The sequence below is a fragment of the Balearica regulorum genome, chromosome 7 (genome assembly GCF_011004875.1).
Source record: "Balearica regulorum gibbericeps isolate bBalReg1 chromosome 7, bBalReg1.pri, whole genome shotgun sequence".
Taxonomy (NCBI): domain Eukaryota; kingdom Metazoa; phylum Chordata; class Aves; order Gruiformes; family Gruidae; genus Balearica; species Balearica regulorum.
In genome coordinates, this window is record NC_046190.1 from 39504424 (window position 1) to 39531894 (window position 27471).

The 27471-nt window shown below is 45.7% G+C and overlaps 1 protein-coding gene across 3 annotated transcripts in view; it reads right to left on the reverse strand.

Annotated features, from left to right (window-relative positions):
- PRKG1 (protein kinase cGMP-dependent 1) overlaps positions 1 to 27471 on the reverse strand; it is a 507011-nt gene that overhangs the window by 9238 nt on the left and 470302 nt on the right. For all 3 annotated transcript variants that reach the window (XM_075759023.1, XM_075759022.1, XM_075759024.1), the window contains exons 10-16: positions 24649 to 24745; positions 10526 to 10665; positions 6450 to 6539; positions 4070 to 4211; positions 1710 to 1873; positions 672 to 794; positions 511 to 573 (exon numbers count right to left, since the gene is read on the reverse strand). In XM_075759023.1, coding sequence (XP_075615138.1) covers positions 511 to 573; positions 672 to 794; positions 1710 to 1873; positions 4070 to 4211; positions 6450 to 6539; positions 10526 to 10665; positions 24649 to 24745 — 819 coding nt within the window. The remainder of the gene's footprint in view (positions 1 to 510; positions 574 to 671; positions 795 to 1709; positions 1874 to 4069; positions 4212 to 6449; positions 6540 to 10525; positions 10666 to 24648; positions 24746 to 27471) is intronic.

Consider the following 27471-nt stretch of genomic DNA (forward strand, 5'->3'; position numbering starts at 1 on the left):
GAGATAACCTGCTTCTGCAACTTGTTCTTACTCCCCTCCAGCAGTGTGAAAACTTAGGAGGCATTGCTTAACAACTCTCTCCCATCAGACCAAACAGGAGGACGAATTAATGTTACGAGTAGGGAGAAAGTGTGTTGGGCTGGGGGGCGGGGGGGGAAAAGGGAAATTCAGGAAAACCTTGGAAAGTAATTCTGCAAACCAAAAAAAAAAAAAAATAATCCAAGCAGGCAGTGGCCGAGTTGGATTACTTCCAAATGCTCTTATGCAATTAGAGTAATTAAAGCAGAAAGATCAATGTGCAATGCGTTTTGGTCATAGGCAAGGCTGGCATCCATACCAAAACACCGCGGGGGAAAAAAGGCTGATGGAAATTCAGTTAGAGTCTAAAGCATGCTAGAAAGAAAAGGCCGAAAGAGTTTAAGAAAAGTATTTTTTTTGCAGACAGCTGAAGTGTTTGAAACGCGTGGTTCTTGTGGGTTGGATCTGATGAAGGGTGGAGAAGACACTTACTTGTGCTTTTGGATATCTTTCACTCCATTTTTCAAGTTCCCTAATCTTTCTGATGGATTATCCCTATAAAATGAATAACAAAATCAGTTACTTTCTTAATACTGATGAACAACTGCTTCCTTTGCAAATAAGATCAAGGCGATGATATCTCATGCGTTTACCTGCATAGTTTTTTAATTAAATTAGCAGCATTTTTGGCAATCTTCTTTGGAAATTCAATCATGTCTATTCCCCTTAATATGATGTTATAGGTCTTCATGGGGTCTGGGCCTGAGAAAGGGGGACTTCAGAGGGGAGAGGAAAAGAAAGATTAAAAGCTCATCTTTAAAACAGCATTCAAGATTAATTTAAAAAAAACCCAACCAACCAAAGCAAAACGTAGCACCCTACTGAAATGAGACCAGGTAGATGACAGCTAGCATGGCTTTGGTCTCTATGATCGTCACCGTTTCTCAGCCAAGGACCTCTGATACCGCCTGGATTTCAGCGGTGCTGGCTGGAGGGAAGCCCCAGCCCGTAGAGTCACGTTTTCCGCAGCAGTGCGTGCTAAACCTCTCGTTTCCACGATGGCCTGGCCGGCTTGCTCTCTGTTTGATGCCGTGACGTGCTTTCAGAGGGGATTAATTAGGTTTGCCCTGGTTTGACAGAACAGGGGCTGGGTCTAGCCCCAAAGGATAAGCAGGTTGAGGTGGTGGATCCTCTTCCAGCTCCTGTATCCCAGGAGCGAGCGATGGGGGATGAGGTGAGGAGGTGCCAGGAAGCCATGACTGCCAACCTCAGCAGTGACACATACGTCCAGACCTAACCACGGGAAGGGATGGATACGGGGACTCCAGTCCCCACAGTGTCAGGCCCACCTCCTCCTTTTCGGACGTGTGGCACCCCATCGCCACACCTCCCCAGCTGAACTGCAAATCTTTTCCCTCTCCCCACCGTGTTCAGCTCACTCAGGGCCAAACCCGAATTTTCGGTGTCATTTCACAGCATTTCCTATAAAGCCTGCTCACGTCTTGCCTTTTGAGAGGTCCGCACGGATGCCGCGGCTCAAAGCAGAAAAACTCGTTATCAGGTTCAGCGGCACAGCGCTGTGCCGCTACAGCATGCACCGGCTCTGAACCTTCCCCTCGCCTAATCAGGGTGACAACGGCAGAAACATTCGGATCTGGTTTCAGCGGCGGCGCCGGCCCCGATGCCCATACCTGCCAGTCAGGAGTTCATACATTAAGATTCCCAGTGACCAGTAGTCTGCCGAAATGTCGTGACCTTTGTTCAGGATGATCTCGGGGGCTACGTACTCCGGGGTTCCACAAAAAGTCCATGTTTTCTTTCCAAATCCTATTTTCTTTGCAAAGCCAAAATCGACCTGCAGAAAGGAGCAGAGGACCGTCAGGGCAGAGCACGAGAGGGAATGTCACCCGCGTGCTCCGCTCCTCTTGAAGTGAAGCAAAGCAGAAAGGAGGTTTCCTCGTGGGAATATTCTCCTAACTAAAGCATGGCGGGTCCTTCCAGAACCGGGCAACCACATTGACCTTTTCGCCGATTTATCCTTTGGAATATAAAAAGAAAATTCTTGTGAGGGAAAAAGAACAAAGGCCAACACCGAGGGTTTCTTGGGAGATGTAACTCCATATCGTTCACAACTCAGGTTGATTTGTTTTGCTTTCATTCCCCCCCCCCCAATTTCCCAGCCTTTCCCTGAGCAAGGAACTATTTAGGCTAAATACTGACCCTTTTGGCATCTACTGAAAAGTTCCGATTTCTCTCCGGTACAGAGAGCAATGGAGCACAAGCGGCATCCACCCAGCTCTCCCGATGGACTCAGGGCTGTTATGCCGTGCTGATGGCTCACAGCCCTCAGCGTGCCCCTACGGCACTGCCCCGTGCCACCCGCAGGCACGGAAAATCAGGTTACACTGGGAACCGAAGCCGTCCCTTGGGGCCCGGGCAGAGCTCGGGTTAACAGGCTTGCTGTATTTTTAGCTCTGCTCCCCCCTGCCCTCCCCGGCCTCGGCGCTGGGCTGGCCCAGAGCTGTGGGCTGCAGCACACTCTGCTGTCCCTCCATGGCTCTGAGGTGCTCCTACACCTTGAGATGGTCAGGAGCAAAATGTCCCACATGGTCACAGTCCCACAAGGGATCTGGGACGCTTCTCGTGCTATCGTGGATGTATCCATGAAGATCAAAATGTCTAAGGAGCTGGGCATTGGTGATGGGACCAGCACAAACCCTGGCCCAGATCCTCCTGGGGTGGGGGAGAAGGACAGTCCTACACCTAATCCAACTCAATCATCCCACACCTCGCTGGACTCCCCCCCCAGCCTTAGCGAAACTCTGTAGAGGACAAACTGCGATGTCATTCATTAGGCTTAGTGTCACGGTGACACATGGTGGCTGCCACCAGGCCGTCAAGGTCCATGATGGTCATGGTCTGACTTACTGCTCCCAAGTTTCCCTTCCCAAAGGCAGGGAAGAGTCTCCAGGGCAAGAGGCAGAGATCTTGCCCACCCCCTGTGACGGCATCAGCTCCTCTTGGACACAGCTTTTAGGAGTGTATTGCCCCCTCCTTCACTGGTGGCTTCCCACGTGCCCATGTCCTCCAGCACCTCCCACCAAGAGAGGTCTTTCTTTTCTTCTCCCCTTCTCCATGGTCTCACCTGGCATTTGGGCCGCACCTTACACGCAGGGCACCTCTACAGTGATTTTTGAGGCAAAAAAAGTAATCTGAGCGAACAAAGCGAGACAGTGAAACCCATCAGTAACTCCCTAATTTGGGGAGCGGAGGTCTTGTACACGCTGCCATCCCGGTTTGAGGAGGTAGATCTTGTAGGGGGACAGCACCGAGAAAGGAGCGTGACCTTCTGGGAAGAGCAGTTTCGGGCAGAGCCTCAGGCAGTTGTCCCAGAGGAGTTTGCACAGATCGGTCAGGTGTGTTATTGGTGCTAAAACACAAGTGGCCCTTCCAAAGCAAGGAGCTGTACTGGCCACAGTTCAGCAACACAGTCCAGAGCAATCAATAATAACAATTTCTTGCCATGATTAATATTTCCACTAAGAATGCCTTTTTTTATTGCTTCCACAAAGGACCTGACACACAAACAATAGCCTGCAAAATCTGCTGCACCAGTTGCCTAGAAAGCCCACTGATGCAAGTCCTCCCCCCGTTTAGGACACCTATTTTCAAGTTATTTTTGAGTCTTCCAGTAGCTCCAAAAGAGCTGGATGGATTTCTCTTGATGCTTTTTGCTACACATTTCCACTTCGGGACCACAGCTCTGAATTTCAAGGCAGAATCAGTGTTTCCCAGCTCAGCTGTACCCTGAACCTCAGTCCACTGGAGGTTGGGAAAACATCCCGGTGATGGGTGACGTCACCCTTGCCCTGATCTCATCATCTACTGATGGCCACCATCCGAGACAGGACCCTGGGCTGGGTGGACTTTGCTTCTAATGGCCAACCCTACGTTCTCCTCCACTGCTAACACTAGTTGTCTGATAGTAGTGGTGATAATTTGGGGTTGTTTTTTTTTTTTTTTGGCCAAACCAGACGTTGCAGGTACTCACCAGTTTGGCATAACCTCGATGATCCAGAATGAGGTTTTCTGGCTTGAGGTCCCTATAAATGATCCCTTTGGAATGCAAATAGGCAAAAGCTTCGACCACACACGCCGTGTAAAATCTGGTCGTCGAATCCTCAAACGAACCTCTACGTCAAACGAGAGAGGGAAAGGGGATAAAGCGATTAGATCTCTTCCCTTGCTGGACTTCACCCGATGGTTAAAATATCTACACGGTTCAGCAGAATCACGCTAATACCTGGAAAGTGCCTGTTGCTAAACTCACCTTTGTATTTAATTGCGTTTCCATTTCTGAAGGTAGCATCTTTGCCTTCAATCCACCTTCATATCAAATACGTGAATCCAAAATATTTTTAATTTATTTAATATGAAAATATTTAGTTTTCTTTTATGATTACATCTCAGAGAAGGAAAATGTACACATACCTTCTAAATAACAGGTGATTGTTTTTTATGATAACCTTTGACTGTTGGGTGATAAGGCTATTTTTGAGATGTGGGGATCAAGAACTCCCGTACTAATGTTCATAACCAAGACAAAAGGCAGAAAAATTGCTATTGCTGGGACTTGAAGTGTTAATTGCAAATTCAGCGTAAACTGCACTTTTGGATCCTTGTTTCAGCACCAGGTTTTCCACCGGTTTTCCGAAGCAAACCATGCCCCCATGCCCGCCGGGAGACGGCTGAGCTCGGAAGCGTGACTAAGCTAGGTGGCAGCAGAACCACAATTTAAAGCCGAGAGAATTAAAGCTGAACTTATCAGCCTCTGACAAAGAGGATGAAAAACCAGAACCCGGCACCTGTTAACTTTGCTAAAGTTCTCGTGGCCCGGAGAAGGTGTGCTGTTAGGAAGAGGAAGAATTATGAAAAATTCATTCCAGGTAATTAAAAAAGAATTTAATCTTTGCTTTCCGATCAATCGTTCTGATGCATTTCTTTCGCTTTCCAAATTTAATTAAGTGACGCTCCAATTACGAGCCTGTTACGTAGTTCTACGTCATTTGCCGCACCTTTCCTGCCCTGCGGGTGTTCGGACGTGCGCGGCCCGTGCAACCCACCCGCCACCTCCTCGCACGCAGCCAAAACCAAACGCCGCGAGGTCAAACCCTCCCAAGGCAGGAGATACCAGGACCGCGTTTGCTCGTGCGTTACGGCGTGGTGTGTAATTACACGCTTCCCTGACTATTCCGGTCCAGGGCGCTTCTGCATCCCGAATGCGCGGTGCTCCTCGCAGGGTGGGGACGTGCTGCGCAATCCCCGTTCCCGCTTTGACGAGTGGCCCTCGTTTAATATGCGATGTCGGCACTCAGAGCTCAGGCAGAATATTGATTTCCACCCCCCTGCTCGTCACTACCACACCTGACTGTGACATAAATATGAAGAAATATTAATAGATGTTGTTTATCCCGGTGCCTCCGCGCCAGAGGTGGATGCTGCTATTCACAGCTACAGAGGGTGGGTGGATGAAAAGGGCAGCGCTGGGCCGGGGAACTGTGACGTGACTTTGAAGAAGTCTGCATTTTTTTCACCTTGAAAATGCACTTTCCCATGGATTTCGTCGGCAACTGTGAACTCTCGTTAACGCCACTGCCGCCTTACGGCCTCCGTTTGCAATCCCGGAGTCTGAAACGGTCACGAGAGCAATGCGTAGAGGAAGGAGCACATCTCCAGACCATGTCTGGCAGGAATGCAGTGAGATTGGCCTTGACACTGCACCTCCTGCACTGCGCTGAGCCTCCAGGGTCACTCCCTGCCATCACACGTGGTGCCCGAAGGCTTCGTCACCCTTAGGACCGTCCCACGTTTCTCTAGCAGGTGCGTGAGCCTCCACGCCGAGGCTCCCAAACCTGAGAAACGGCAGCATGGGCACCGAGGGCACAGCTGTGATTTCTGTGGTTGTAAAAGGTTATTGGTCTAGGTAATGAAAAATTAGTTAATTAGTTACATTAACATTAAAATATGCCACCGGCTACTTAGGGCTACCCTTTAGAGATGAAGATACAGGGAAAGGGCAGTCAAAGACTTAGCATAGATGCAATTTATCACGTGACTACCATCGCTACCATCACTGCTTTCTACCTGTTTTTCAGGGAGGCTGTGAGAAAGTAGCTCTGGATGAGTCTCCACTTACATAAAGCCTTGTACCTGCCGGATGCAACCTAAAATCCGTCTTTATTCTCAGTTATGACTGGATTCACTTTGTCTCTAGTCAACCGCGTAGGAACAAAAATAACTCCTCACCTTTCCGGGATCTTAAATCAAACGGTGTGGTAAGATCCAGATTTTTGCCCACAAAGACCTCTGGTCATCTGAAGGCATATTAGAAAATATTCCACTTTTTAAGACAATAGTTTCTTAAAACTCACCTGTCCCTGAGAATTGTCCAGAGCTCTCCACCTAGACAGGCTTCCATCAGCATGTACAGGTACTTGCTGTCCTTGAACGTCCTGTAGAGCCTGTCGTTGGCGAACAAGAGAATCATAAATAAATCCACCGTACGAGCGAAGGCACCACACGTTCCCAGTCCTCACGGACCGCGGGCTTTGTCCCAGGAAGCACCACCAGACTAAGGGTATCTCTTGGGGCTAGTGCTACATTTAAGGAGATCATCTCAACGTCTCTGCTCAGGCAGGAAATACTTCAGCAGAAAAGGATGGATGAAGTGGCGAAGCGTATCGTGGACCTCAGAAGAAGGGGTCATCATATAAAAGAGGTGCTACCCATAAAATCTGCCGTTCCTAACGGCCTAACCTGACACTTGGCTCTCCAGACGTGCTTGAAAGAGACGTTTTCCTACCGCTTTTTATACCATCCCCATCCTGTTATTCTTCACGCTACAGAGTCCGGCTGCAGATCGGCCGCCTTCCTTCCGTGCGACCGTTTCAAAGGAGGGCTGCCCAATTTGCGATTTGTTTCTGAACCTAAACCTGCTGGTCTGGTGGAATTTAAAGAGAACCCGCTGATGTGCAGGTACCTAAGAGTGCTCTTCCTCTTCCTCCCAGGGACTGACCGCAGAGGAAAAACTGCCTAAGGGGGTGGATGAACGCCAGGCTTTATGAACGCGTCCTCCTCCTGGAGCACAAGCTAAATTCTGCGGCAAGATCCATACTCTGTGTTTAATATATTAAACAAATGCGACTATACAACTAGGGAAATAAAAATAGGGAATTAGCTGTTTTATTTGATTTTAACGTTGAACTACTTTCGCACTTCTCATTACGTGTGTGGGTACGTCGCTTCAGGTTGCCTGCAGGAAGGAGCCCACCGCCGTCTGCGGATGCTGGAAAGGTTTCTTTGCAGCTGTGCTGTTTAGAAATTAATTTAAAAACAAAATATCCGAGCTCCACAGCAGGAGGGGATGCTGAGGGATATTCTGTTATGGCGTAATTGCTCCATTCATGGCAACAGCCAAGAGTTAAAAATTAAAGGGCTGATGCAACACAATATAAATTAAACCAGGTGGTTTTGCAGATTCTAGCTCTTCCCCGCTAGTGATAAATCCAGTTATTGATATGTTTTATGGAGCTGTGTGATGGACCAGGGGGAAAACACAGCAGGATTCGGTTCCTTTCGCAGGCGCTTGGTTAAATATTAACTTAAGGTACGTGGCAAAACATCCCGGCAGCTACAGCTTGGCTCCGATACGCTTTCACATCACGACGCTAGACAACATTTGTCTCCTGCCTGTTTGCGTAGCATCCAGCACACAGCTTAGCAGCAGTTACCCGCTATATTTTTTGGCACGTTTAACAGAAAAAGGTCCCAGCAGGCACAGCTTTGATGCAGGCAGGAGTCTGGGTACTGAATATGTTCGGTGCTTATCTACCTGGGAAATGTTTGGTAGCTAAAAGATATTATTTGCAAGCCACAACGAAATTTAAAGGGGAAAAAACAAAAATTAACTCGTGTTTTAGGCCTTCCCTTTCTCTTGCATTACCTACGTTGACGTTTAAAACCCCAAAAAAAGCTGGAACAAACTTTCTGACCATCTGGTTGAAATTTGTGGGTTTAATAAAAAACAAACCTATTTCTTGCCAGTTGGACAAGATACAATTTATCTTAACAAACATTTCATCTACGTTAAGGTTTACAGAAAACCTACATATTCAAGAATCCAAATTATGAGTAACTAAATATTTTTATTCCTCAGTAATTTAAATGCTACTGAAATAAGGCATGGCTTTCTCTAGTTAAGTTAGCCCTGCTGAAAAATTTCTTTCCAGAAAATTTTATGGCCATCAAATCTGGCCTAAAACGTGTGGAAAAAAAGTAAAATCAAATATTGTTTATCGACTGTAATGGAAGCATAAAGTTTATATACGATGAAACTGCAGTATCTTGGTAGATCAAGCAGTCAGAAGTTTGAAATGTCACAATATTTGAATTAATTTTTTTTAATTTATTTTCTTATTCATCTAAATATTTGCAGATCTGGTGCAGATATCCACGGCTCAACACTCGTGTGGCCCTTTACCAAACCCACCCAGAGCACTTTGTTCTGTGAAATTCTTAGTTTATCTACGAGTTCGGTTGTATTTAGTGATAACTGTCCTCTTTTGCTTCTTTTGCTCGGTTTAATGCATTTTAATAACCAAACTGAACTAGTCTTCAAAGATTTTTAATGAATTACAATTTTTTTTTTTTTGCTGAATTAAGAATATAATTGGGTTCTCTGGGAATTTTGCCTTGCCCGTTCTGTTATCCGAGAGGTTGTGTCCTTGCTCCAAGATCATTTCAAATCCACCTTTCACACAACATCTCAAACCACAATTCATCTGCCAAAGCCCTAAGATTTCTGCCCATAGCACCCAGAAAAATATTATCCCAGCTGGCCCCAGAAAGGGTATAAACCGGGTTACGACTAATTTTAGGCTAGAAACAACTTCAAATCCCTGTGGATGTGCAAAAGGAGAAGCGAGGGGGAAATGCAGGCATGGAGTTTGATAAACCAGAGAAGGTTCTCTAGCTGCGGCACATGCAACAGCAAAAGGTTGGACTTTACGACTCAGAAAGTCCCTTCCCAGCGCAGGATTTCCATGGGGTATTAAAAAATAGTTAAGGGAGGCTCGTTACAGTAAAGGATGGGAAGTATTGCATGGTATGGAAGGAAAAGACCTATGGCTAACGCATCCTTTTTCACCTGCCTACTGAACGAATAAACAGTGGGAATGAAGAAGTATTTATTTTATTAGCTACGAACATCAGTGGCTCCATTAAGAAATGTTTGCAGGCTCGGGCTTTTTATTTAAGGAAAGGAGATTCTGGATCTGGTGTCACAACGTCCCTCCGGTTAGCCGGCCCCGCGCTTCGCCTCCCTTTATGTCCCCATCCTGAGGCAGCTCAGGCTTTGGAAAAATCAATCTATAGGCTGAAATAGCCTGCAAGGTATATTTGGCTCTAGCCTAGGTAACGGGGGCACGGCTCTGGATTGAGTATTACAGCGCGAAGGAAACTGTAGCCGGGTGTCGGGCTGCAGTTGTCACCCATGAATCAGAGGCGAAGCTCCGGGGAATCCCAGGGATCAGCTCGGGAAGGAAACCCCCCCTTAGCGGCTGACGGGTGGCCCTCCCGCCCACGCGCTTGCTGTCCCGTTTTTATCACAGGGCTTTGGTTTCGCCCCCTGGGTTAGCACGTCTCTCCGGAGCAATTTTTGGGAGCGGGGTTGAGTTCCTCTGGCAGAAGGCAAGTGCCTCAGGCATCTCTTCGAGGGTGGGATGCAGCGCCCCTCGGCGTAGACGAAGAGGTTGCCCTTTCAGATACCTCCAGCTCGGTGAAATGCATCGCCCTGCCAGAGGTCCCCACCACCCACTGCTCTTCGCCTGACCCAAACCATATAAAGAACCGTCTCTGCTTCCTGCTGATGGATACTCGCAATCCTCGAGCAGTTAGAGAACGTCGCTGTCAGGGTTAAAACAAAGAAAAATGCCTGGCACCTGATTTTCTTCACTGAAGAATTGCATCTGCTTAGCTTTTGGGGAGCTATATGGTTTAGGCATTCAGAATCATAGAATCATAGAATGGTTTGGGTTGGAAGGGACCTCAAAGGTCATCGAGTTCCAACCCCCCTGCCATGTTATGAGTCAAGGGACACTGAGGCGGATCTACGTAACACAGCCTAAAGAGAAGCTCTGCATACAACAACTACGTATTCACACGGCAGCACACGATCTCAACAGATCAAACCCTGCTTCACTTCGCGGGAAGGAAAATTCAGAAACTCAGAAAAAAAGAGGAAAATTAACCCTGACCAGATGTCCCCCATGAGCAGAGCCATCTCAGGTTTGCCTGGAGAAGACCTTATTCCGTGTGCTGTACCTGCAGGGAAGCTAGGGCTAAAGGGTTTGCTGGTGATGGATGGATTATTCCCACAGGGTTTTAGGAAATGCCGAGATGGGCTGCGCGTCGCTCCCCTAGGGCAGCGCGCAAGGCGGAGGGAAGGTACCTCACGATGAAGTCCGAGTGCGCGCTCTGCATGATCTGCTTCTCTGAGCGGATGTGCTCCTGCTGCCTCGTGTCCACAATGTGACGTTTCTTCAGTATTTTCATGGCAAACGTCTTCGATTCTTCGCTCTTCAACTGGACCTTGGGTAAAGCAGGCAAACGCAATGGTTAGAAACGGGGCGCATCCCCCCCGCCACGCTCTGACCGTCCAACCGCATGGGCACCCAGCAATCCCACCACCCCACCTTCAAACAAACCTACCGCCCTACCTTCAAATAATTCCTCTCGCTTCTCCAGTCATTAGCTTCACTTCGATACGAACCAGCTTTCTAAATACCCGGCCTGTTGCTAAACTGAAAAGCCGTTTCTAAAACTCCCTGTGTTCTAGGGAAAACCCAACCGTCAGCGTCACTCTCAGGTCAGAAGACGCTGCTGGCTAGCGTACCACTTTCACAAAGCCTTTTTCTACACCTAGTAAGAAACACAGCGGCGCTGGCAGGGAAATGCAGCCCTTGGATGTTTGGAGAGGATGAGCAGAGCTGGCTTTTCAACGGCACTGCTTGGTCACGTCTTTACTTTTAACCTTAAGCCTCAGCAACCTATTTTTAGCCTGATTTCCCGAGAGGAGGTTGTTTGCTTGCTTGCCGGCATTACCCTGGCAACTTGTGAACCCTGAGCCATCCCTAGCCCGTTCCGAGGGACCGGTATCCATCCCGAAGACAGCTGGCACGCAGCCACCCGTTCCGTCTTGGCCATCCCGCCCCTTAGTCACCACCAAACGAGAAAGGAACCTCGCAGTTGACCTGCCAGGCCTCTTAGTTTGCCAAACTCGCCCAGCAGCTGCTCACGATAATATTGCCAGTTAAACACCTTTTTCCCCTTTATAATAAGAGGTGCCATTGGGCGACTTCTATTTTGGTTTTCTGGGAGGAACTTGGCTTCAGCCAGCGGACGAATGGCTTGTCTGTCATCACACCCCATCAGAAATCCAGCTTGCCTTTTAGTTGAGGAGACAACATTCACGCCATCGCCATTGCTTTAATACAATAGCTATTTTTCTGTTTTCTTGGTAACAGAAAAGTGGGCTGAGATGAGACATGGTACCTTCCACGCTTTCCCCTGGCTGCGCGCCGTAACCTCGGACGAGTTTCCTCTGCATTTGATTTGTTCACGTGGTGGGTCAGGTCGCAGGGAAAATGCGAGGGGGAACAGTATCCTCAGCGCCCCGTCTTTGTCAGAAATCAAACCGGTACTCGGCGACACATAAATGTCCACAAAGACATGTACAGCTTAAGGAAATCAAACCCAAAAGGCTGATTCTCAGCTGGCAAAGAGATTTCCACCACCACCACAAATAATCCAGAAATAAACCCTAATAAATGAGGGTCCACCCCTTTAAAGCCAAGGGTACGTCTATATGTATGCACGTATTTCTCTATCTGTTCTAAAACCACTTGGGGTTTTGGTCCCCAGATTTGTGGCTTCTTATTTTCCCTGCAGCATTTCCAAGCCCACATGGAACTCTCCTTTCTCCAAAGGGGCCGGTCAGTATTTCACACTGCGATGCGTAACGATTAGCTTTGCACGAAGCCCGTGTTTGCCATTTAATCTTCGGGGAGGCAGGGTACAAAGACCTAAACAATCCACATCAAATAAAGAAAAACATTTTTTTTTTTTCCTCATCTTTGCAGTAGAGCCGCCTGGTTATTTATTGAACTGGTGCTACACGGCGCTGCCTTCGCTGTGTGGTTTGACCACAGCTCAAGGCAGAAAGAAATCCTGCATTTATGGCAGACTGAAAGCAATAAAAACATTTTTTTTTTTTTGGTTTGGGGTTAGGGTTTTTTTTTTGGTGGTTGTTGTTTCATTTTGAATAAATGGCATATGGACTTTAGTTCAACTGTTTGAAGTGAATGATTTGATATTATCCAATTTAAAGGAAACCAGGCTGTTCCAGAGGGGGAGGGAGAGAGGTGAGGTGACACGCAGGGAACAAAGACATGATGAAAGTGAAGGTAAAATCTGGGCTGAGCAAAATTTCCTAAAACTCGCAAAAAAAAAAAAAAAATCAATTAAGGTTTAGTATGACTAAGCATATCCTTCTGGAGAACTTAGCCCTCTTGCTTCTGACGGCAATCCAGACCGCGTGGTTTCCCACCAGACCTGTCCATCTGGTGACGGACAAGCGCAATCAGCTGCCACGCAAACGAGTTCAAACAAAAGTCTGTGCAAATCCCCATTAGATATTACCGATCGGATATTGGGTTTCTTTCAGCCTCTGTTTTTCTGAAGGTTAGGCTGTCCACAAAGAATAATGACCAGTGGAACCAAGAAAGTAGCTCCAGTAGCAAATTTGAACACTTTGGGGTGAATTTGGACATGAAACATTGGGAAAAAAAAAAAAAAGAAAAAAATTTAAAAAAAGAGAAAAGGTATTTAACACTCTCAACTTGAAAAATAAATCCCTATTTTCCTAATGTTAATCTGTAGACATCAGTGTTAAAAATAAACCCAACAACCTGGTGGAGGCTCAAATGAATAAATTCCAATATTTTAAATAAAGCATCATATGAATAAATTCCCACGTGTCCCTTTCTGGTATTATCCTTTTAATACTATGGATTCTGACCATCTAATTTTTGTGCCTTTCATTGAAAAGGCCATTCCTTTTATTAATTACTGTTTTTTTCAGAGATGCCTGGAAACATGATGGAGAGTCTGGGGAAGAAACCTGTTTTCCTCTACGAACTCGCACAGTTTCATCGTAAATACGGGAAAGGAAATTACTACGAGGAAGGAGGCAGCAGTGGTTTGATTTGGTGTTTGATACCGCTACCACTGCCACAAATGCTGAAATACAGAACAAGCTACGAGTAGCTAACACAAGACTCTCACCTAATGCCACAGGAGAAGTTGGATCCATTTCCCATTCCCACTCCTGTCGTGCTTCGTAATGCAAACGATTTGCGAGAGTTTGAGAGTGCGGGGGGGATTAATTTGCGTGAAATGCGCTGATGCACCAAAACAAGCCACTGAGGTACGAAAAGCTAAGGCTTACAGTTTGGATCACCTGCCTGTCCACCTGGAAAATGGATCCTGCCAACTTCTCCTCCTTCTTCAACGTGCCCGAGTCCTCCCCTTGCTTCGGCATTTCTGCCAAATGCCGTAACTATTTTTACGATGTAAAGCTGGGGAGCTCCAGGTCATTTCTATTATTCTTACAAACAGTAATTTATAATATTAAGCAGATGACAGTTAATAGAAAAAAAACCCAACAAAACCCAAACCCGTGTCTGATCCCGATCTCATTTCAAAAGCAGAAAAGAAAATATCCAGGAGTCACTTGGACTTTTTAATTATTAAAAAAAAAAAAAAAAGGATTAATGTTCAGAAGATGAGAACGGGCTGCTGAGAACACCCTGTTCTCCAGTTATAACGAGAAAAACAGCACTGGGAGCCACAGAAGCCACAAGGATTTTGACTCTCGGCTCAGAAGGAGCGGGGTATGTCGCATAGGAGGCTCAGCCTCCCAAAGAAACCCACCACAAAAATCTCCTAAATGCTTTGGAAAAGGGAAAAGCACGCAGTTTTCCAAGGCAGGCAGATTGCAAAGGAGTCAGTCATCCTTGCTGCAGAGCTCAGGAGATTGGCTTTCGCTCGCTCGGAAGCAACATCTTGTATTTCAAAGGCCCCGGGACTATTGATTTGGTGGAGACCTGCCGGAGCCTTGGTTTCCACTGCTCTTCTCCGGCAGCAGATGAGCCACTAAGAGGACTGACACACGGTAGCCACCAACCTCCACCTCTCTCAACCTTCTTTTGGCAAGTTAAAAGAATTTCTGGTGCCTTCCCTCCTCCTTTTTTTCACTCCTCTCCTCACACTGACCTTCCCCAGTCATTGCCCTTTCCCCAGCGCAAACAATCTCCGAACCGATCTCTCCTGGAAACTGAGTGCACTGATGGTAAGAGCAAACACTAAGGCAACAGAAAGTGTCCACATTCAATGATAACAGCAAGTTGTGGATCTGCTGAAAGGCTCGCTGGCAGGAAAAAAGCAGAAATAAAATTTGCAACACCAAGTAGACTCCTTCCCTTTCTCGTCACCTTCACGCACGTGTTTCAGCTTTCCGTTTTCTGTCCATCTCATCGCCGAGCTCTGGCACGTGGGCCGTGCCCGCCATTCTGTCTTCACTTCGCACGGACTTAATCGCAAAAGGCGAAGCAGGCTGAACAGCTAACCTCCACCGAGAACAGACCCACGCCGTCCTTTCTACCGCAATCATCCCCAAACCAGAGAATCCTTGTAAAGCTGTAGTTACTACTCCTGGTCAGACTCCCTCCTGGTGAATCTGCCTGAGCTCTTCCCCTCTCTGGTAGAAATGAACCTCTGGAGAAGAAGAATATGGAGCAGGAATACATTTTCTCTCCGAAAGACAAGAAAATACAATAGGGAGCGTAGTTAAATAAAGCTCAAACACCACCTTAAAGAGGTGATGTCTGAAACTGGAGAGAGGAGGGCTAAAAGTGATTGGATTAGGTCGTTCTGCAGGATTCTTATCCGGGAAATGAACTGCATAACAGCGATACAAAAACATAACGGCAGACGTGCTGTTTATAACTAAACCTGCCAATTGTAGAAGCAAAATAGAGTAAGAAATGGCTGTTTTTATTTTGCATATGTATGTATTTTGCATATGTATTTTTTGCGTACGTATATGCAAAAATCTATATGGCATATATATTTATATGCATCTATAAAATAAATAAAACATTAAAACACACATACATATATATTTTGCAAAGTATGCTGGCCCAAGCACTGCGGTGACGGGATGTCACACTCAGAGTTGGAGCCGTGGCTGCATCCTCACCCAGCGGGTACTGCCTGGACAGGGCTCCAGGAGAAGAGTCAGGCTCCTCCATCTTTTAGCCTCTTCCCACCACCTGAGCTCACAGCAACCGCCAACCTGATGAAGAGGCAGCTAATCCCACCCTCCACGCGCGACACCCTTCCAGACCTCTGAAGCAAGGAAGCCTCGCAACATCGGAGCAGGACAGAAGTTGAAGGAAGCAGCTTTCTTCTGTGCCAGCCCCAAAGCTGCCCTCTCCCCACATGTCTCGTGGTCGCGCGTCCACTCGGTGTCAGCGCCTCGTCATCTCCTCTTTGGCTGTGCTTCAGCATGGTGATGCCCCGTTCTCACTACACCAAGTGGTTTTTTTGGCAGTCTGAGTCATCGTGACAAAGCTACCCCTGAGCGAACCCAAACACACGGGTCGCTATCTGGAAATACCTTCAACCAGAAGTTCTCCTGAAGAGGACACAAGGGCCCGGCACGGAAATGGGCTTCATTTTGCTGCTAACAAGTTGAATTCACAGGACTATCTTTAACTTCTCGGCATTGAGAAAATAATGTTCCTTCAGTGAGGAAAAGTTCAAGATGAAGGGGGTGAAGATGTCTTGGTAACGAGTTGAGTAGAAGAGGAACACTACAAGCTTGGGACAAGATGCAGGGGAGAAGAGGAAGAGAAAAGAAGAGGAGAAAGAGAGATGGAGAGGAGAAGGAGAGGGAGAAGGACAAAAGAAAGAGAGGAGATCCAACCTCTCCTGCTTTTCCAAGTCCTTATTTCGTTAGACCTCAGCTGGCTTCTCCTGGGCTCCCCGCACGTCTATCAAAACGTTGGAAGTGCTCCAAAAGCCTTGCTTTGCTTTACGGCCTACAGACTTCTGCGACTTCCCAAACACACCACGCGTGAGGCCTGGTGATTATTTTTAACACGGCTATAATTCACGTACAAATAAACACGGTTTTACACCTTAGTGCTTTTTCAGACTTTCTGGGAAAATGGATATTGATGAGACAAAAGCCAGGCCTCGATGGAAAAAAAGAATAAATGGGTGTATCTGCATGTTTCTCATCCTTCCTCTTTCTGTCTCTATTTACTATAAATCATATAAGCGTATTTTATATAGTCCTCAATGTGTGCTGTTTACATGCAACTCCAGGGAGAGCCAAACTGATACAACGCAAACTGACCTTGAGAATGCGTAAACGTTAATAAACATTTACCAGGATGTAGAACGCTCCCCAAAAGAAGGATTTATTTTCAGCGAAGACTAGTGAGGTGCCTGAACCTTGCCATACCTCGCCTGAGGACACGCGATTTTAACTGCACTTGTCTCGTTCACGTCTGGTCTTCTATTCCTGCATGATCTTCTAGGAGAAGACAGCAAAGAACCTCTCCCGATTTTTGGAATTCCCATTTACTGCAGATGTTGTGCCTCTGGGTTACGGCTCTTGCATGGCTGCGGGTTTTCCAAGAAACCCTACAATCATGGCTTTTTTCTCCAGGGAGCTGCTACAGGTAATATTTGCTACTATGGTACCCTGCGTAGAACCCTGAAGCCATGAAAGAGCAGCAGCCCCAAGGGCACGAAAGCAGAGCTGAACACGTATTTATATTTATAGTTTATCCTTCCTTCATTTTGGCAGCTACATAGAGGTTACAAACTGGAATGGTGTTAGCCACTTAAAAATCCCCAGATTTCTTCTCACTGATATAAGGGAGGCATTGGAACATGAACTTTCATGGTGTCTGGGCACCGCGCTCACAAAAACCTTGCTCATGAGCCTTTGCTGCTGATCTTCAAGGGAGCTGGCCGGGCTCCCAGCTAAGTGGGAACACACACAGGGAGAGGAGTTTGTGCAAGTAAAAAATATTTCGTTTACTCTGGAGACATGGCTTTTTCCTAAACACGCAGTAACGGTGAGCTTTGAGGAGCCCGACAGAAGTTTTTCCTGAACTCTCATGTCCACGACTCGCAGACAAGTTTCCTTGTTGCTCACGTCTCCTGTTGAACTCCCCGCGTGGGCACGGCGATACTTCTAGAACGACAAGGATGCTTTTCCAAAGGGCTTTTGCTAGCTGTTCATTTTGCCGCACGTGCGTTATTCGGCTATAATGGAGCGAGAAACCTGCGCTATCACGCAACGCGAATATCTTCCCATTGCATTAAGTAATAACTGGCTCAACCGCAGCGCTCGGGAACTGAAGTGCAAATGCTTTTGCTTGCCGGGTATGTCCAAGCTCCTTTATTTTCCACTGTTTCCCAGCTAGATGCGTTCGAACCAACAAAAATAGCAGCAGCTGTTGCTGAGCGCAGCGCTTGCAAGCTGAGCTCTCCTAATCCCGACAGCTGAACTGCTGCACGAACAAAGCGGCAACTTCTCCCCCCGCCACCACCCCAGCAAAAGAGTACGGCATGCTTTTAGCGCTAAATATATTTATGTTCTTCCAGGATGAAACAGATTTCCCCATCACAATCCTCTTTGCCTTACGACTTGCTCTCTCGCCAGCATTTCTTTTCGTTAGGCAAGCTCGTATTTCCGCCTCCAAGCCTGCTGTGGTGCTTAGCGCTGCAGGTCTCTCTGCTGCGGTTTTGAAGGTAGTTTGCACCTCTCCTGAAGGCCAGATTCAGCCGCTCTCCTCATGTAAGGCTAATAGAGAAGTTGTGGTTTGCATATCTAAATTATAAGCAGGCTACCTGATGCTTTTCTATATCCCTTCCACCTCGTGCTCAACATAGAATCAGAGAATCTTTAAGGTTGGAAGAGACCTCTGAGATCATCACATCCAACCGCCAACCCAACACCGCCATGTCTACTAAACCACGACCCGAAGGGCGACGTCTACAAAACATCACGCTAGTTTTGGATTAAGTGTACGCCGCGTGCAAACAGGCACAGCGATTGGACTGGGTTAGACTGGAAAATCAGTCAAGACCAAAAAAAAAAAAAAAAAAAAAAAGATGGAAAAGAAAAAAGATGGAAAGAAAAATCACAGAATAAAAATGAAGTTTTTAGGACATACTGTAGGCTGAAATTTTGAAGGACGAATCAAGAACTAATTACAAGTGGGCAGCAAGGTGGAAACTGTCCATGACGATAACCTTATTTTCTTTAAAAATGTCTAGATTCAACTAGTTGGGAAAGCACCAAATACCGTATCACAATCTGAGTGCTGCGGGACTCTACAGGAATATAAATTGCAAAATGACACTCCATGAATATACACCGAAGCATACACTAAAAAATGCACAGTCCTTAGAAAACCTCAGCTATTTAACAATTAAAGTTACTTAATCAAATACTCAACTGTGCTAAACCCCTGTAATTCTGTGTTTTCATCCCTGTACTGAAAATTGATATTCAATACTTGACAACATGCACAACTAAGTTTTTTATAAGCAAGTGCATTGGGAAATACATTAAAGGTTGTTTCTTTCTAGAAAGCCCAGAGGTAAATATTGTTTTTCAAAAATGTCTAGAAGGAAAAGGCTAAAAAGCAGCGAGGAATGTAAACTGTTTCATGCATAAAACCATGCCAGTAAAAAGTGAACAGTAGAAGAAGGGTTATATAGCTAAAATATGCGAAACCAAATGGAAAAACTCACTCCGGTGGTTTCTTGAAAATATCAGACAGACCTATACTCTCCAAACCCCACACGTGATCCCGCCCTGCTCCTGAGTTTGGCTTTGTCCGCAATGTAGCGCCTACTTTCACGCCTTATTCCTGCCTCCAACCAGAGCTCAAGCCTCCGCCTCGACAGCTCTGATTATATTTGAGGGGCTACAAACGGCATCTGTTCTTTCCAAACCTTGACAACGTCCTTTCCATCAACAGACAAGCCCTGAGAATACGCTTTGTTCTAACAAAGGATGTATTTAATTCTATTAGGAATTTAAAATCAAAGGAAAAATAATAAAAATAATAGCTCTGCAGTGGTCCAGCCCCATCTGACGGTATCATTAAAATTAAGCATCCTGCATATAGTTAAGAAAGGAAGGGGGAAAAAAAAAGGCCAAATGTCTATAACCAGCATTTTGCTCAGCTCCATAGGAGTAGTTTTGTCGTCAGATGAACGTAGGATTTATTCAGGTACCTGATGTCCAAATCCCTCACATCTCAGTTGCCTCACCTTGACAGCACCCAAAATACCCATTCTTTCAAAAGGAAGGAGGCCAAAGGATTTCCTGAGAATTAAAAATAAAAATGAAGAGATTTCAAAGAGAAGATTGATCTTTCTAATAAAAAGCTTCGTAATAGCTGGAACAAAAGGATAGCTATGCAATTGGAAATTTCCACTGATAAATATCTGAATTACGCATCTGTCAGTCTATTGGAAGACAATTATGGTGTTTTTTTTCCTTGCCATCTAATTAATTCACTAATGGTTTTGTTTACCAAACAGGCTAGAAGCTATAATAAATTTGATTGCACTTCATAATCTGTGGCCAGATTTCTCTTAAAACATGAATAAAAATGAAAAATGCCATACTGTCCATTTTAAGAAGGTCTTGTATAGTCCCAGTAAAATGTGGCTGAAACTAAGGCTTAGTTTTTATGTGTATATCTTTATTAATCTCCATATCGTAAAGGAGTTTAGCTTCTAGTGGCCACCATCAAGCCAAGGGGACTTCAAGGGGGGGTCCATCTAGTACATGGCACCAGGAAACACTTTCATTAATGGCTTGGATTATGAAATAAGAAGAATGTTATTAACTTTACACCCATCAAAATCAAGCCAGGGAGGGCTGGGACCGCTTTTGTGAAGGGCAAGGGAATTCAAACTGATTTTTATAAATTGAAGCGATGACTCGAAATAAAAGGGACACCGTTTCGTAGCGAGCGGCAAAGTGCTGCCCCTTGTTGTCCGGCTCTACCTGAGCAGAGGAAGGTCCAGGTTGGACTAACGTGCCTGGTTTGGGCATTGCTCCAAAGAGGTGAGAGGCAGCTGGAGACTGAGGAACAAGAATGATCACGGGCCCAGAAAGCATGAATTAGATGTGAAGCTCAAAAGAAGCACATTTACTCTTTTAAAGAGAAGAGTTCTTCAGGTTCATGTGATAACAGTCGTCAAATACGTACAACTCAACCTCAAGGGTTGTACGTAGTTGTACTTCGAGCCTACCACAAACTACAACAAGGAGATGTTAAATATTTGGAAAAACCTTCCTGGGAATCTCCTTCCTTGAAGACTTCAATGACAAATTAGGGAAAACTGGTGAGAAGTTGCTGGGTGTATTTGGCTCTGCCTGGATGATGATCTCTCCATGTCCCTTCCCAGCCCGAAGTTTAATGACCATATGGTTGAAATATGTGCTCTAAGTGCCACCGACTTCCGCAAAACTGCTGAACGTTAAAACATATGATTAAACGTTTTGTCGAGTCAGGGCTAAAAGTAGAGACTGTCCTTCATCTGGCTATTGCCTGCTGCCTTCAGGATGTCCCAAGCCATATGCTACTCGCAGGAGTGCAGAAGGCACAGCTCCCCCCAAGCTCGCGTACGTGCAGGGACAGTGGGTAAGGCTATAGGTTTTCACCGGCGTTATCTGTCCTGAGAAATGAACAAAGATGTAGCTGAAACCAAGTCTCGACCAACCTTGTGATGGGCTGTGGAGAAAATACATTATTTTTGCAATTTTATAACAACAGGAGTGATTTAAAATCTTCTCCTTCCTCCACCTCTGAGTGATTGTTGGAAGTGATAACTGCGTAAATCAATATAACAGAAAGGCATTTGCTCAGGGGTGGACCTGATTTTCAGTCTACCTGTGCTCAGCCATCACCTACACGAACTGATTTCACAGCAATCATCACTCTAACCCCGTACGTTCAGTTACTCCAACACATTTATTTCAGCGCTGTCTAAAATAATCTTGATTTAAATCCAAAATAACTGACCTGGGGCAGACGACTAACAGGACTTAAATTACAAGGAAATTAAAGAACAAAGACAAGAGCAATAAAGGTCAGGAGAGATGATTTATGAAGGCTAAGGACACCTGACCTATATCCCTGTCCTCTGCAAGCAGAGCTTGGTGGGACATGAACCTGAGATGATATACTCATTCCCTGTGCCAACGGATTATGGAAGCACCTGGATCCCAGCACAGAAGATGCTCAACTGACACAGTGCTGGGAAGCTGAGCTGCAAAAAATAGTGGATGCACCTGTTAATCCATGCTATTAAAACCCAAGAAGTCCACTCCTCCTGTTTTCTTTCTGCCCTGCTAAGGGAGGTGTCTACCAGCTGGGAGAGACGTGTCCCGGAGCAGCTTGCATCTACTTGGCAACTCTCCGAAATGCGGGAGGGTTGTCCTAGGAATGTGGCACGGCCGGCCCTGGCCTGACTGTAGTCTCTCCAACCCACCTGGTTTGCTTTTCAGACTTTGAGGATCACACAGGTCCTGCTGTAAGAGAACAAAAGCCTTTATTTGCTCTTGTTCCAGTGGCAGAGCTGGTCCCCATCTGAAGTAGCACAGCCACTGCCCAGCTGGTTTCTCTCCTCGAGAGAAGCCTGGATAAAAGCTGATGACATAGTCCAGTTGGGGATGGACAACAGCATCCATAAGGACGAGACATGCTGCGAGAGGCATCAGCTAGCCACCGAAAAACTGAGCAAACTACGTACACCACTGATGCAAATCTGTCAGAAAGGTCTCTTGACGTACAAAAAACCCAAACAACAACTACCTAGAAAACCAGGACAAAAAGATAGTTCCATGTGTAATCTCCACAGGATTAAAAATTATTTAAATATTGGGCTGCCTTGCCTCAAAGCCATATACTTGGGTACGAATGCATTGAAGGGATGACCTCTCCTGGTCACAGAGGTGTCTGGAAAACCACAGCTGGAAATTAAAACACAGGCCGATGGAAGCGTTATTGGCCAACAAGATGCAAACTAAGCCTGAGATGTTCCAGTTTCCAACCAGACACCACCAGTTGACCTCTGGAAGGGTACAGAGATGCCCTGGGGGGACTTGCCCGCAGCGGCTGAGGTTAAGCTATAAAAATCCTCTTCCTTGCAATGTATTTTCCTTATTTGATCAATTTTACTCTTGGAAAACACAAAACTCTTCTGAACACACAAATTCCAGGCTACCGTAACACACGCAGGCAATAGAAGAGTCAACTCCTCCCATGCATTTTGCATCGGTTTGTGTTTTTAACCTTAAATTAAATATATTTTTCATGAGGAAGATAGAAGAAGACAGAAACAAGAGATAGCACTTCTGGGCTCAGCTTTGACAAAAAGAATATTCTCTTGTTTTAGTAACAAAATTTCCCTCGGTGGTAAAGAAAAATAATAAAATCTAGAGCGTTAAGCTAAACTTTTAAATATCTTACATTCTTTTGTGTGCAATTCAGTATTCATTAAGAACTACAGAAAATGACCTTAACCAGCATTTTCCTGTTCAGGAGAGGGGCAGCCACCGCTGAAGAAAACCCCCACAAGGTGATGGAAACATTTCTTTCATCGGCAGCCTTCTGCAGGCTGTGTCGGCGGCACCGGGGCTTCTTGGGGGCTTCCGAGATTTGGACATCTCCTAAGAACTACGTATCTCTACGTGACTGATCTGAGAGGTTGAAGTGACAGAGCATGTCCACTCCTGCTCTTCCTCACACCTGGCCAAGCACCACGCATCGAGAAGAGTTCAAGATTTCAAGATGTTAACATCTCAAAGCTTCCAAATTGACTTTGCGAGCAGCTAGAGGTAGAGGACTGGCCCGCGGCCATCAGTAACCACCCAATTTCCTTTCGTATCTGTGCAGTTTGGGGGTCCCATAAGCAACCCCTCATGAAGACAAACTCATGCACCTTCCCAGGAACACCCTCAGGTTTTCAAAGCTTGACAGCATGCATCAAAAAAAGCCTTAAAAATGAAAACAAACCTCAAAAGTTCCTTCACAAGACTCAAAACAAGCCCCCAAACTCCCTCACTACAAGTCACCTCGGGCAGCGAAGCCAGCGGTGGTGTTAATTTAGGAGACAAATCTCCTGGGCTTTATGCTGTTGTCAACAGAGAGGGAAGGGCCTTCAAAAGGGAGGTTGAGTGCAACCCGAATTAAACTCTAAAGCATCCTCCACAGCAGATGACTATAGAAGGAGCAGGGTAAGGACAGCCTTCCCAGGCTACACGTGAGCTCTCGTGACTGTCTTCCAAAACAACAGTTGCTTGTCTCACATAAATAAGTAAGTAAGTAAGTAAATAAATAAATAAATACACCCCTCCCCCAAACCCCAGGAAGGGACCAGCATTCTCACGGACATGCTCTCCTCCACACAATTTTACACACATCCGAACAGGAGAAGTCAGAAATAAATCACATGGAAGAGCGAGTCACACTTTTAACACAGAATTTACGTGCTACGCCACAAATAAAACACTGCAGTGCTTTCTTTTGCTGGTTTTCCAGTTCCCGGCGCTACGGGTGCGTCGGGCTCCCGCAGGGTTACGGAGCGGGGGTTTCCCCAAGGTTTCGTGATGGCGGCAGTGACTCTGTTCACTTTTCTGCCCCTGACTCACAGGAGTTCCTGACATACTGTACCGGTGTCCGGTATCAGAAGCTCCTCTGTGGTCAGCGCTGTGATGTAAGCTAAGCTCCCTCTTTCTATTATAAATTTTTGTATTTTTGTGATATTACAAACGGGTCACGCAACGGCTGCTGTTTCAGTCTCCTCCCGCTCAGGCTTTGTTTTAAAAAGGACTGAAGAGCTCTAAATCCAAGCAGAGCAAAACAACAAGCTCGGATTTTTCCCTTTCTCTAAAATTCTGCAAAAAAATAAGTAGTTTTCTGTGAAGCGTTGTCAGAGCTCAGACGTTGAATCTACAGCTCTTGCGATAACCAAGGAGATTTATGTCTAGCCTTGAATTAGAAACTGCTTACAAGAGACATTGTACCGTTACTCCAGTTTTGGCTAAGCAAGATTTTTAAGTTGCTCTTTTAATCTTAGCACTCAACAGCTGCACAACTCTTCAGGTTGTTTTTAAAAGGCAATCGGTGCCATAAACATAGGACCACTTGGAGAGAGAAGATGCGTCTCCTCTCTCAACCCAGTACATAAATTCTTCTTGGTTACTGCAAAGCATTTGTTTTTACATTTTTATTTACCGGGAAATGCCATTCAGCTTTCTTCAGCCATTAGAAAATATACAATCCCATCGCATGATTTTCTTCCGGTTATTCGGGTGTAGTAACAAACAAAAATTGAGAGACTCGTAACACAGTACTTATGCTAGGACATCACGCAAACTTCAAAGAAGAAAAGGTTACCTACCAGCTCAACTCGTCCAAACCCTCCGACTCCAAGGGTGTCAATGATGTTGAAATCAGACAGTTTCAGGTTGGCGAAGAAGGCAGCTTCGGCTTCGTATCTGGATTTTTTTATGCGAAAAAACGGAAATTTCTTAGAGGTGCAAACATGAGTACTGCGCAATACCGTACCCGAATGGCATGAGCGTGGAACAGCCTTTACCTGCTTAATTTCCATTTTATCTCTTACAGTTTGCTTTTATTCCCACTCATTGTTTTGCTGGTCCCAATGATAGCATTGCTCCGATGGGCACGGTTTTCCAAGTGAGAAAAGCAAACGTACCTACTGCATGCCTACAATGCCAATGTCTGGTACTGCAATTCAGCTCCAGCTACCCAGCGAATGCTACATTTTGACATTGTCTATTGATCTTCTTGTGGGTGGTTTTTGGTTTTTTTTTGGTGTCTTAAAGTATTTTTTGGAAGATAAAGTCTCTCACAGGAGTTTCTCTTATCCACAGGCTGGCAGTAGTTTCTATAAATGTTTATTCAGAGTGGCAAGATCATTAAGGTCCCTGGAGAGAAATCACAGCCAGGTTTTATGAAATCAGATCCGATAAGCTGCGGGCTGGTGTGCAAATGCCTGAAATGAATGACTTCAGTCACATATCAACATTCCTAGAAGAGTATCTTCACTTCTTTTCCTCCTATAAACTCACTTGGAATAGACGTCCCAACCCAGGAGGTCCCAAAATCCAGATGCTCTCTCTTAAGCCCGTGTCCAACTGGCTCGCGACGCAAGTTCACCAAGCCCTTGACTAAGGAAGCATGCAAATCGAACACATGCAAGCCTGCCAAAATAAGCTTCCCATGACTATCCTCATGAATATGAGTCCTCTAAAATAGCTCCTTGTCAAGGTTTATGGTATTTTTAGAAAGGCTCGGAGGGGAAATGGATGAACAGGATCCACCCACTCAATAAAGTTTGACATTCAGCTGCCGGAGAAGTCCCCGTGCGTGTGCAACCTTTGGCCGCTGGTGACACAGACTTGTATGGGAAAAGAGCGTTGAGGGGATTATGGAGAGAGGCATGGAGGGTGTACAGGGGGACTTGGCTTGCCTTTCAGTACTTAATTTTAGCCATAACATCTTGCAACGAACAGATAGACCATAATGTGCTATTTCACCTGGATGCTTCATCGTGCATGGTAACACTAGCGTAAAGATAAAACATGATAGCGTAAGCCACAAATATATATATATATATGTGTGTCCACCTATCTTTTTAATGTACCTTATCCGACACGCCTGCCTCTGATCTAATTCAGTAATGGGATGGAATTGATTTACTGACTTATTCCCTTCAAACCACCTTCTTTAGTCTATTTAAAACCGCAATGACATTGGGGGAGGAAAAAAAAAATAAATTTAAAGTCAAAAGGGAAAAATAAAAAGAGGTGTTGTCGAGACAGGTCACATCATGGAGCCCCAAATGAAAGGTCACATCACGGAGCCCCAAATCCGATGCAATAAAGCGCAATTTTATCTCGGAGGTGCTGTCGACAAATGACTTTATTATTTATGCTGTCACCAGATCCTCTCGGTGACCTTGCTCCTGTGGCCACAGCAGCCCGATGCATCCGATTTTGGAAACCAATCAGTACCGAGCGTGCTTCGAACTTGGGATAACCTTGCACGGCACAGCTGCTTATCGATCGCGTTAGTCGCATCATGAGGGACACGCTAATCCTGAAAAACCTCTGCTAAAGGAAAGATGGGTTTATGCATTCCCTTCTAAATCACAGCAGCCATGACACTTTAGGGGTGATAGAGAAATGAGATGGGTCTAATTTGCAGGATGTATGTATAGATCAGTCAAATACCCTTAATGATTTGTCATTGCTAGGAAGATGAAATCCCAGCGTGGAAAATTTCCCTTCAAGAGTCAGAAGCGCTGCGTTACCTTTGCCCAAGGCTTGGGACCAGCTACCCTGTCTTCTCTTCTGGGCACCTACTGAGGACTTCTCCATGCTGAGCAAGCAGGGGATGAGAGATGCCAAACGGCAGCGCGTCAGAAGGGTCAGGGTCTCCAAAAACATACGGGACAGAGAGGGGAAATGGTTTTTTCCCTACAATACCTCTTTTTCCCTACAATACAAGACCGTCCTGAAAGACGGTCAAGTCCGACAAAAATGACATATAGTTCCCATCATGCGACGTGAGAAGGAGGAAAAAAAAAAAAGGTATGACGTGGGGCAGTGCTGGCAAGATGAGCAGGACCGTAGTCCCAGTCCCTGCAAATTCCACCAATTCTCCCGAAAAATCTCTTGGTTCGATGGGAGACGGGTTCCTCCTCTCCACTCCCAACTTCTTCATCGTTTTATGTGCCGAGTAGCAGAAGCCAAAAGCTCTGCTCAAGGCTTTTAAAGTTAAAAAAAAAAAAAAGTGTTCATTTATTATTTTGCTTAAAAAAATGTACTTGCAGCATTATTGTGATTGCTTTTGGAAATCTCTTGGCTAATTCTGACAGACTGCTTATGCGTAGTTAGTACACACCGGTGCAACGAAGCACATGCATAAACCAGATTGGATGTGGTTTTCTACACGCTGTGCAACAGGCATCCAAATAACAAAAGAAATTCCAAAAGATAAATAGTGAAGCCAAAAAAAATCGAGCAACTAGCCCTTCACGTGCTTTGTAACAGCAGTCACATCTGAATTCTGTTTTAACCCCAACTACAAAGGTCAAAGTCCACTTTCAAATCAAAATCCTATAAACTAACAGGAGTTACGCACTTCAGCCCTGCAAAGCTTAAGAATAAATCTCTTCACTTAAACAAAAATACCC